We start from the raw sequence: 12,626 nt of genomic DNA on the forward strand, positions 1-12,626 counted from the left end.
CTTGGGGTTGCTCTTCTCAAGGAATATCTTTGTGGTGTTCTCTGTATTTCCTGAGTTTGAATGTTGGCCTGCCTTGCTAGGTTGGTGAAGTTCTTCTGGATTATATCTCGAAGATTGTTTTCCAACTTGGTTCCATTCTCCCCATCACTTTCAGGTACACCAATCAAACATAGATTTGGTCTTTTCATGTAGTTCTATATTTCTTGGAGGCTTTGTCCATTTCTTTTCACTCTTTTTCCTCTAATCTTGTCTTCCCACTTTATTTCATTGGGTTGATCTTCAATCTCTGTTATCCTTTCTTCTTCTTGATCGATTCAGCTATTGATACTTGTGTATGCTTCATGAAGTTCTTGTGCTGTGTTTTTCGGCTCCATCACGTCATTTCTGTTCTTCTCTAAACTGGTTATTCTAGTTAGCAATTCATCTAACCTTTTTTCAAGGTTCTTAGCTTCCTTGCATTGGGTTAGAACATACTCCTTTAGCTCGGAGGAGTTTGTTGGGCTCCACCAAGTTTGAACTTCCAGGCAGCTTTGTTTACACTGTGAGAGAAAAACTGCCTACTCAAGCCTCAGTAATGGCTGACACCCCTCCCTCCTCCCAAGCTCAAGCATCCCAGGTCAACTTCAGACTGCTGTGCTGGCAGCAAGAATTTCAAGCCAGTGGATCTTAGCTTGCTGGGCTCCATGGGGGTGAAATCCACTGAGTTAGACTAGTTGGCTTCCTGGCTTCAGCCCCCTTTCTAGGGGAGTGAACAGTTCTGTGTTGTTGGCATTCTAGGTGCCACTGGAGTATGAAAAAAAAACTTCTGCAGCTAGCTCAGTGTCTGCCCAAACAGCCACCCAGTTTTGTGCTTGAATCCCAGGCCCCTGGTGGAGTAGGCATCCAAGGGAATCTCCCGGTATGTGGGTTGTGAAGACCGTAAGGAAAGTGCAATATCTGGGCCGGAGTGCACCGTTCCTCATGGCACAGTCCCTCACGGCTTGCCTTGGCTAGGGGAGGGAATTCCCTGATCCCTTGTGCTTCCCGGGTGAGGCAATGCCCCACCCTGCTTCGGCTCACCCTCTGTGGTCTGCACCCCCTGTCTAACCAGTCCCAATGAGATGAGCCAGGTACCTCAGTTGGAAATGCAGAAATCACCCACCTTCTGTGTTGATCTCGCTGGGAACTGCAGAGCAGAGCTGTTCCTATTTGTTCATCTTGCCAGTCCCCCACCCCAAAAATGTTATTTTAAGAAATATTTGTACCCACACTTTAGAAACCATAAATTGACTTCCCTGTTACCTTCGGCCAGGAGATTTCAGGTTAAAGCAAGAAACGAACAAGAAGAAAACGATTTGATCAGACTGTAATTTTAACAGATGCATAACATTATTTCCCTCATACACAAACAAATCATCTAGAAGGGAGAACAGAAATGTTGACTTACAGAAGCACAAGTCTTACTTATTCTCCTAAAATGTCTGCACTGAAATGATTGCAAACTCAGCACCCCACATCTTAGCCAATCGGAGAGGCCTCTTTAAACACATGAGGCATAAGGTTTTAATTTACAAGGACCCATCTCTATTTCTTTCCCAGGGCCTCGAAGAAGGACTACATTCTAAATCTAATATAAATGCCTGTAAGTTCTACAAAAGTTTTCCCAGATAGTGTACACCATTTCCAATTGCACAATGACAATGACAACAGAACTAATTAAAACAGAGTCATGAGATACTTTTTATATGCACTTTTTTTTTTGGCGAAACTGATGTTTAAGTAATGTATTTAGCAAAGTCTCCTATTATAGTTTAATCTTTTAATTACAAGAAAATTTGGGTTAATTATTATCCTACCTTGATGAAAATTCAGTGATGGTGATTTTTCCCCTTTCATACTTCTTTTTTTTTTAAATAAAAAATGTGTTTTGTGAGATTTGTGTACAAGTAATCCATGATTCATATTTAGAACTACTGAGCCACCCCTTTATATTAAATCTTTGAGTCTTGCCATGTTTAAAATGTAAATTATAACAAATTATGGCTGACTCTCAAATAATAAGTTAGTTCAGGATCTTAATATCAATCAGGATCTTAATATCAATCAGCTGTAAGTACTCTATAAGATAAAAGTCAAGGTAATCACACTGAAAATCTCTTTTGATAAGTGGTTTTACAGAAAGATAGATAAATAAATATATATATATATATTTAAAGAGAGTCTACAAATTGAGCCTCTGTGTGTGAATGAATTCAATAACTATTTTACCAATGTCGAGAGCAGATTTGTATGAGAAAGAAAGAAAAAACAAAGAAAGAAAAGACATTCATTTTTAGAATTGTTGCAGAAGAATACAGATGTTATGGAAAATAAGAAATAGCTTATGTAGTAATTTCTGGGTTGGAAATTCAAGAAGAAATGAAATAGAGAACTATGCTGAAAGCTTTAGTAGAGTTATACCTAATGTGTCTCTACAAAGACAATATAATAGACCCCTAGGTGGTGCCACCCAGAAAGAAGGGAATAGTATGGTCTGAGTTTTCTCTACCACCATCAGCTCCCTAAGCAATCAACTTCCCTTCACTAGGAATTCAAGAAGAGTCAGGAACTCAAAGCATAGCAGGCCAAGTTCTCACTTTCTACAACTGACATTCAAAAGTAATATAGGGTGAGAGTCCAACCTTATAAAATAAAAATTCAAAATATAGTAGGTCTAATTCAGCATTTTTCAAGTTGAATCTCACAGAGCATTAATGTCAAGCAAAATATTGATGCAGTGTAATATATATGTGTGTCTATGTATGTGTGTATGTATATACATGTGTGTATTCCAAGTGTGTGTATGTATATGTATATTCCAAATGTGGGAAATACTAAGTAAGAAAAAAGTTTAAAAGGGTTCTTAAGCTCAGCAATTCTCAGAGATTATATTAGGCTAATGTGAATCTCCAATAAGGACATAGAATATGGCCTTTTTCCAAACTTATTTGAACAAATTTATTTCACAGAATGCCTTTGGAGAAGATATTGTATTTCACAGAACACAGTTTGGAAAATGCTGGTCTAACTCATTAGTGAATCCCAGCATTTAAGCCCCTAGCATATATATCCTGGTATAGAAAACTATGTTAAATACCGAGCAATCATCTGGTGTGCTCCCAGAAACCACATTTTCTTCTACAATTTTTTCAGTGGACATGATCACATAGTGTTACTAACTGGAAGTCCATGGACCTTGGTCAGACACAAGCCCCACTCTGGCACTTACTGGCTATGGGATCTTGTACAAATTACTTAATTGTTTTGAGCCTTCAATTCTTCATCAATCAAAAGGAGATAACATAGGGAGGCTGAGTGGGAGGACAGCCTGAGCCCAGGAGTTTGAGACCAGCCTGGGCAACACAGCAAAACCCTGTCTCCACAAAAAATTAAAAAATTAGATGGGCATGATGGTGCATACCTGTAGTCCCAGCTACTAGTGAAGCTAAAGTGGGAAGACTGCTCAAGCCCAGGAGTTTGAGGCTGCAGCGAACTATGATCCTATGATCATGCCAGCTTGGGAGACAGAATGGGACCCTGTCTCTGAAAAAAAAGAAAAAGAAAAAAAAAGGGATAAGATAATTAGCACCTTCCTCAAAGTTTAAGCAACACAACGTATGGATACATCGTGCAAAATAACACCAAGTATACACAGTAGGTGTTCAAAAATATAGTCTTAACCTGTGTTAATCTCTATTCTTCAACAAAGACAATTCAAGCCAGCCACCCACAAGCCAGCAAAAAAGCAACTCACCTAAAAGCTTAAGATCCTTCAGGTTGGGTTGCACATGGAGCGTTCACCTAACTGCCTGTGTGTCTGTGTACACTCAACTATATGTAATTGGAACTGGATCTCCATCCCTGCTAATTATCCACATTCAACCTGACATAAGCAGTCTGGAGAAACTTCAGAAGATTTGGGAAAGGCCTGATAAAACAAGATCTTTGATATAAGAAAACTTGACTGAGTCTGATGCTTGACAAAGCAGTATCAAGGAAGAATTGGGTTATTTTTATAGTTTTGACCTAACTGAAATATTTTTATTACCAAGTTCATACTTACTTAGTAATTTTTATCTGTGGATCTCAAACTTTTCCACATCTTGAGAAAATATTACATTTTATACTCTGTTAAAATACACTGCTCATATTTGTCTTCTAATATTTTGTTACCCATTGCCTTCATTACCTCCCCCAACAGACCTCCTTTCATGACCCTGGTTATTGCTGACTAAAACTCGGAATTGTTTCTGATTTTAGTACCTTCCTCTGTATTACATAGTTTTGATAAATTAAATATTGTATTTGTATAATAAATGAAAATCAAGTTTGTTGGTTTTTTTTAACTTTGAAAGACAACTCTCAGAAAATGATTTTTTAAAAATGTTATAAGGTCTTTTATTTACACATTCTATTGAGGGAGAACTTCCACAGAAAACTAACTTTTAAAAAAAGATAAAAAGAACTATAGCTACTTAAAATAACATAGAAGGATTAAAATAAGCTTCTAATGAAATTCAAGCCAAATAGGGCCATTTAAAGTGAGGCACATCCCTTAATATTTCTGGGTCCAATATTCTTAATTGTAGATTGCAGAAAATTAACTCATTTCTAGATGACATTTTTGGTTGCTTCCAGTTTCATAATCTGGTAAGAATGACATTTTTTCTCTCTCTGTCTCTAACTCTAGCTGTACTTCTGAGCCTCCTCGTAGTAAACTTCACTGTCAGGTGAAACATAAAACAAGTTCAAGAATTTCAGTAGAACAACTTTTGAAGCAAGAGAGTGTCTTCTACTCTGAGAAACAGAACTGAGTGCTCTGCCATATCTCTGTGCCCCAACCCCTTAGGGGAGAAGGAGAAGGATTTGGAGTGATGGTAGGGATGGATGGATGTTTAACACATGTGATGCTTCTTGGTAATTAACACATCAGAATAAATTCACGTTTCACTCAGCCTAGTCAGCTCGAATGACTTCAGAGAATAGAACACAAGACAGGTTAAATCTTTCCAAGACAGGAGTGATAGGAGAGAGATGGCTTGATAAAGTTCCTAAACATGGGATACTATCAGCAGAGGAATGAGCATCAGAGTGGAAAGGCTAGAGAAAAAGTGTCCCTGGGAGCCTGGGGGCCAGGATGCTAGAGTGAAAATGAACACTTATTGAACGGTTCAAAGGACTTCAGAGAGCTGTGCTTCCCAACCTCCTTTTCAATATCAAAATGTGTCATAAATTACAGTCAACACACGTACACATGCTCACATAATTGTACATTTAGTACCTGTTGCTTTAAAAAAATGCTAGCAATCAGAAATACTTTAAAGCAAAAATGCATTTTATGAAGGTACTGCTTATATAAACATTTGAAAAACAATAACATATGTATCTGAGACAAACAGATGTCATTTTGCTTTAGCAGGTAAAGATATGACTGCACCTTCTTTATAGACACCAACATGCTGGGTAGTGAAATTCTCAGAGACTTGTTAGCATGTAGTACAAGTAACACCCATCTAAGTAGTAACCTTTATGTGTAGATGAATGTTAAAGCTTCCTAATGACAGCCTGCCTCAGGTGCCCTCTTTCAGTCACCCTGAAATCACTCCCTGCTTATGTGGGGAAAGTGACCTTCAATAGTTTTCTATTTTCTGTATAATTTGGCCCAAACGTTTTAGTCTGGATTAAAACCTTTTCTCCTGCCTCCCCTCAAAGTGCCTCAGCTACACTCACCTCTCTGGCCCCCTTCAGCAATTCAAGTGAATTTGAGCTTTAATCTTTTGCACCTTGCACCTACCTCTCCGTCAGAACCCCATTTCATCTGAGCTGGTTGCTTTCTATGTGCCTTTTTGGCTTTGGGATGGACACTGTAACAAGTGATTTGCATTTCTGTGCCTCACTGTACTATGCCCCTCTCTAAGGCTGGCACAGGTCTCCTTCATTTTATACTCTACGACCTAAGAGTGCTTATAGCACAATGGGTGGTTGGTATCTATTAAACAAATGAATGTGTAAATGAATGATAGAAAGTAATTGGTGAAAAGTACGCTGAGATAGAGTCTGATCACAGGCAAAAAAAAAAAAAAAATTGAAGAATTAATAGTCCAATGGCACTTTTCTTATAAAACTGAATTACATAGTCAAACCATCATTTAAAATAATCTTACAAGGAAAACAACATTAATGTGCGTCTGTTGAGACGGATTATGTTGTTTTGGAATTAGGAAGAGAATGTGCAGTTCGCTGTTTGCTTTCAGACTGTTTGTTTGTTTTGTTTATTAAACTGGCGTCTCCAGCTCTGCAGCCCAGCCTGTGGAACCTAAATGGCCCAGGTCCCAGGAGTTCCCATCGGAGCCGTGGGCGTCCCCAGGGTTTAGAAAGTCTCCCCAAGGGCCCAGGCTGCCGGCGAGTGCAGCTCCCGCCGGCGCCACCTCTGCGGTCTGGAGCGGCGAGGACGATCCCAGAGAGGCGCCCCCACTGCCTCGGTCGTCGGGTTCTTAAGTTTTTCTCTCCAAAAATTTAATGGATAGTTTTCTTTTGCTTCTGTTTCTGACTTGATTAAAGAGGCGGAAAAAAAGGAGTTTGACTCCAAGAAGAATGATAGTAGCAGAAGGCGCATCTGGCTTTACTTTCCAAATTCCATCAAAGTTTGTGTTTTGTTTCATTTGACAGCGATCCCGTGAACGTCTCCTCTGGGGAAATGGCGCGACCAAAGCCCGCCAAGCCCAGCTTGCGAACTGGAGGATTTATTAATGTAATATTTTAAACAAAACCTCGACAGACACAAACTCAAAGGAAACCGTGCGCTCCTTAAGTCAAAGGCATCTGTTCTGGAAGCAGAACCCGGTTTGCTGTTGGTAACCAGCGTTAAGAGCAGGATTTTTAAACATGACAATGGATAAAAGAAAAGAAAAGCGAAGTCCCGCGGTCCTCTGACTCCTATTCATTATCTCCAGCAGCATATGGGACCATTCTCCTACGTATCCTCGCCTTTTTCTTCTGAAAAAGCAAAAGCAACCAAGCCTGTCCCGCTTCAGAGCAATCCTACTCTTTGTGCCTGAGTAGTGCCACCACCACTACTTCCTCCTCCTCCCGCCTCCTCCTACCCCGCCCGCCTGCCGCTGGCTTTAGCTCTGGCGAGGAGGCGGCCGGCTCCCTTTGCGCCGGGAAGCCGGAGCCGCGATTGGGCGACGGTCCCTGAGCCTCCAGTTCTGCGTCGGTTTCAAGGCTCCTCCCTCCTGGTGAAAGACAGACTGCGGGGCGCCTGGAAACCGGTCCGAGGGCGCGCGAGGCAGAGGAGAGGGAGCGAGTTGAGGGATTGACACAAATGGTCAGGCGGCGGCGGCGGAGAAGGAGGCGGAGGCGCAGGGGGGAGCCGAGCCCGCTGGGCTGCGGAGAGTTGCGCTCTCTACGGGGCCGCGGCCACTAGCACGGCGCCGCCAGCCGGGAGTCAGCGAGCCGAGGGCCAGGAAGGCGGGACACGACCCCGGCGCGCCCGAGCCACCCGGGTTCTCCCCGCCGCCCGCGCTTCATGAATCGCAAGTTTCCGCGGCGGCGGCGGCTGCGGTACGCAGAACAGGAGCCGGGGGAGCGGGCCGAAAGCGGCTTGGGCTCGACGGAGGGCACCGGCGCAGAGGTCTCCCTGGCCGCAGGGGGAGCCGCCGCCGGCCGTGCCCCTGGCAGCCCCAGCGGAGCGGCGCCAAGAGAGGAGCCGAGAAAGTATGGCTGAGGAGGAGGCGCCTAAGAAGTCCCGGGCCGCCGGCGGTGGCGCGAGCTGGGAACTTTGTGCCGGGGCGCTCTCGGCCCGGCTGGCGGAGGAGGGCAGCGGGGACGCCGGTGGCCGCCGCCGCCCCCCAGTTGACCCCCGGCGATTGGCGCGCCAGCTGCTGCTGCTGCTTTGGCTGCTGGAGGCTCCGCTGCTGCTGGGGGTCCGGGCCCAGGCGGCGGGCCAGGGGCCCGGGCCGGGGCAGCAACCGCCGCCGCCGCCTCAGCAGCAACAGAGCGGGCAGCAGTACAACGGCGAGCGGGGCATCTCCATCCCGGACCACGGCTATTGCCAGCCCATCTCCATCCCGCTGTGCACGGACATCGCGTACAACCAGACCATCATGCCCAACCTGCTGGGCCACACGAACCAGGAGGACGCGGGCCTGGAGGTGCACCAGTTCTACCCTCTAGTGAAAGTGCAGTGTTCCGCTGAGCTCAAGTTCTTCCTGTGCTCCATGTACGCGCCCGTGTGCACCGTGCTAGAGCAGGCGCTGCCGCCCTGCCGCTCCCTGTGCGAGCGCGCGCGCCAGGGCTGCGAGGCGCTCATGAACAAGTTCGGTTTCCAGTGGCCAGACACGCTCAAGTGCGAGAAGTTCCCGGTGCACGGCGCCGGCGAGCTGTGCGTGGGCCAGAACACGTCCGACAAGGGCACCCCGACGCCCTCGCTGCTTCCAGAGTTCTGGACCAGCAACCCTCAGCACGGCGGCGGAGGGCACCGTGGCGGCTTCCCGGGGGGCGCCGGCGCGTCGGAGCGAGGAAAGTTCTCCTGCCCGCGCGCCCTCAAGGTGCCCTCCTACCTCAACTACCACTTCCTGGGGGAGAAGGACTGCGGCGCACCTTGTGAGCCGACCAAGGTGTATGGGCTCATGTACTTCGGGCCCGAGGAGCTGCGCTTCTCGCGCACCTGGATTGGCATTTGGTCAGTGCTGTGCTGCGCCTCCACGCTCTTCACGGTGCTTACGTACCTGGTGGACATGCGGCGCTTCAGCTACCCGGAGCGGCCCATCATCTTCTTGTCCGGCTGTTACACGGCCGTGGCCGTGGCCTACATCGCCGGCTTCCTCCTGGAAGACCGAGTGGTGTGTAATGACAAGTTCGCCGAGGACGGGGCACGCACTGTGGCGCAGGGCACCAAGAAGGAGGGCTGCACCATCCTCTTCATGATGCTCTACTTCTTCAGCATGGCCAGCTCCATCTGGTGGGTGATCCTGTCGCTCACCTGGTTCCTGGCGGCTGGCATGAAGTGGGGCCACGAGGCCATCGAAGCCAACTCACAGTATTTTCACCTGGCCGCCTGGGCTGTGCCGGCCATCAAGACCATCACCATCCTGGCGCTGGGCCAGGTGGACGGCGATGTGCTGAGCGGAGTGTGCTTCGTGGGGCTTAACAACGTGGACGCGCTGCGTGGCTTCGTGCTGGCGCCCCTCTTCGTGTACCTGTTTATCGGCACGTCCTTTCTGCTGGCCGGCTTTGTGTCGCTCTTCCGCATCCGCACCATCATGAAGCACGATGGCACCAAGACCGAGAAGCTGGAGAAGCTCATGGTGCGCATTGGCGTCTTCAGCGTGCTGTACACTGTACCAGCCACCATCGTCATCGCCTGCTACTTCTACGAGCAGGCCTTCCGGGACCAGTGGGAACGCAGCTGGGTGGCCCAGAGCTGCAAGAGCTACGCTATCCCCTGCCCTCACCTCCAGGCGGGCGGAGGCGCCCCGCCGCACCCGCCCATGAGCCCGGACTTCACGGTCTTCATGATTAAGTACCTTATGACGCTGATCGTGGGCATCACGTCGGGCTTCTGGATATGGTCCGGCAAGACCCTCAACTCCTGGAGGAAGTTCTACACGAGGCTCACCAACAGCAAACAAGGGGAGACTACAGTCTGAGACCCGGGGCTCAGCCCATGCCCAGGCCTCGGCCGGGGCGCAGCGATCCCCCAAAGCCAGCGCCGTGGAGTTCGTGCCAATCCTGACATCTCGAGGTTTCCTCACTAGACAACTCTCTTTCGCAGGCTCCTTTGAACAACTCAGCTCCTGCAAAAGCTTCCGTCCCTGAGGCAAAAGGACACGAGGGCCCGACTGCCAGAGGGAGGATGGACAGACCTCTTGCCCTCACACTCTGGTACCAGGACTGTTCGCTTTTATGATTGTAAATAGCCTGTGTAAGATTTTTGTAAGTATATTTGTATTTAAATGACGACCGATCACGCGTTTTTCTTTTTCAAAAGTTTTTAATTATTTAGGGCGGTTTAACCATTTGAGGCTTTTCCTTCTTGCCCTTTTCGGAGTATTGCAAAGGAGCTAAAACTGGAGTGCAACCGCACAGCGCTCCTGGTCGTCCTCGCGCGCCTCTCCCTACCGCGGGTGCTCGGGACGGCTGGGCGCCAGCTCCGGGGCGAGTTCAGCACTGCGGGGTGCGACTAGGGCTGCGCTGCCAGGGTCACTTCCCGCCTCCTCCTTCTGCCCCCTCCCCCTCCTTCTGTCCCCTCCCTTTCTTTCCTGGCTTGAGGTAGGGGCTCTTAAGGTACAGAACTCCACAAACCTTCCAGATCTGGAGGTGGGCCCCCATACATTACAATTCCTCCCTTGCTCGGCGGTGGATTGCGAAGGCCCGTCCCTTCGACTTCCTGAAGATGGATTTTTAACTGTCCAGAACTTTCCTCCAACTTCATGGGGGCCCACGGGTGTGGGCGCTGGCAGTCTCAGCCTCCCTCCACGGTCACCTTCAACGCCCAGACACTCCCTTCTCCCACCTTAGTTGGTTACAGGGTGAGTGAGATAACCAATGCCAAACTTTTTGAAGTCTAATTTTTGAGGGGTGAGCTCATTTCATTCTCTAGTGTCTAAAACCTGGTATGGGTTTGGCCAGCGTCATGGAAAGATGTGGTTACTGAGATTTGGGAAGAAGCATGAAGCTTTGTGTGGGTTGGAAGAGACTGAAGATATGGGTTATAAAATGTTAATTCTAATTGCATACGGATGCCTGGCAACCTGCCTTTGAGAATGAGACAGCCTGCGCTTAGATTTTACCGGTCTGTAAAATGGAAATGTTGAGGTCACCTGGAAAGCTTTGTTAAGGAGTTGATGTTTGCTTTCCTTAACAAGACAGCAAAACGTAAACAGAAATTGAAAACTTGAAGGATATTTCAGTGTCATGGACTTCCTCAAAATGAAGTGCTATTTTCTTATTTTTAATCAAATAACTAGACATATATCAGAAACTTTAAAATGTAAAAGTTGTACACTTTCAACATTTTATTACGATTATTATTCAGCAGCACATTCTGAGGGAGGAACAATTCACACCATCAATAATAACCTGGTAAGATTTCAGGAGGTAAAGAAGGTGGAATAATTGACGGGGAGATAGCGCCTGAAATAAACAAAATATGGGCATGCATGCTAAAGGGAAAATGTGTGCAGGTCTACTGCATTAAATCCTGTGTGCTCCTCTTTTGGATTTACAGAAATGTGTCAAATGTAAATCTTTCAAAGCCATTTAAAAATATTCACTTTAGTTCTCTGTGAAGAAGAGGAGAAAAGCAATCCTCCTGATTGTATTGTTTTAAACTTTAAGAATTTATCAAAATGCCGGTACTTAGGACCTAAATTTATCTATGTCTGTCATACGCTAAAATGATATTGGTCTTTGAATTTGGTATACATTTATTCTGTTCACTATCACAAAATCATCTATATTTATAGAGGAATAGAAGTTTATATATATATAATACCATATTTTTAATTTCTCAAATAAAAAATTCAAAGTTTTGTACAAAATTATATGGATTTTGTGCCTGAAAATAATAGAGCTTGAGCTGTCTGAACTATTTTACATTTTATGGTGTCTCATAGCCAATCCCACAGTGTAAAAATTCAGGAATTCAGTGAAAAAAGTCTACCCTTAAACCCTCAGATCAGTCTTTCCAAAGAATTACTCTGTTTGCATTGTTGTGATTGACATTTGTGAAGTCCCAAGAAAAGATCTGTTTTCATGACAGTAGAAAATAGAAGTTTGCAAATTATTTCTTTACTCAAAGAGGATTAAAAGAGAACTCTAATTTTAATATTAAAGCTTTCTTTTCTTTCAGGGAATAAATTTACATGACTTTTTATATTATGGAGGTTTATTTTTAAATCATCACCTTTCTCATATTTTTTAGAGGTATTGTCTTATCTCTTCCATAATCTTGGATATTACAAAACCCTAAATAGGCAATCAATAAATGGTTAACTGGCTATGTGTTCATAAACATTTTAAACAGCAATTGCGTTTGTAAGGCTGTTTTGTTGTTTGCTTCTGAAGACCCCTTTTTTTAATCGTTCAAGGAACCTTCTCCAGATAAATTATCTAGTTGGTCTACTCTTAGTCAGAATTTATGCATGGGTGTATATATGTGTATATATAGATAAGTATACACATAAGTATATATGCATCAATTTTTATAAAATAGAGATGTAAAGTTTACTTACATTTCATAATATGGAAATATGGTTATGAGAAATGGAAAATGCTAGATGGAAAACCTCAAATACCTTTACAGGTTAAAAATATCTTTACTAAATTTTCCCATGAAAACATTTTGTGATAAAATGACAAGGGACTAAAATGAAGATCATTGATACAATAGAGTTACCTTCCTTGTTACAATGCAATTGTCTTATAAGTCATTATTCATTTTAAGGAAAATCAAAAAAATTAGATCTTACTAAAAATGTAGCATTTGATTTTAAGTAGCAAGATGCAATTTTGTGTTCCCTTTTTCTTTGTTACATTAACATAATATAGTAGATAGAAGGTTTATTGTATAGACATACACACAAAAAAAATAGTATTCTTAGGCC

At 44.9% G+C, this 12,626-nt stretch overlaps 1 protein-coding gene across 1 annotated transcript; it reads left to right on the forward strand.

Moving 5' to 3' along the window:
• The first annotated feature begins 1,728 nt into the window (after positions 1-1,728).
• On the forward strand, positions 1,729-11,561 carry FZD1 (frizzled class receptor 1). Its single transcript, XM_034964416.4, has one exon. The coding sequence runs from the start codon at positions 7,737-7,739 to the stop codon at positions 9,666-9,668; it is 1,932 nt and encodes a 643-aa protein (XP_034820307.1). The 5' UTR covers positions 1,729-7,736; the 3' UTR covers positions 9,669-11,561.
• Positions 11,562-12,626: the final 1,065 nt, after the last annotated feature.

The sequence above is a fragment of the Pan paniscus genome, chromosome 6, assembly GCF_029289425.2.
Source record: "Pan paniscus chromosome 6, NHGRI_mPanPan1-v2.0_pri, whole genome shotgun sequence".
Taxonomy (NCBI): domain Eukaryota; kingdom Metazoa; phylum Chordata; class Mammalia; order Primates; family Hominidae; genus Pan; species Pan paniscus.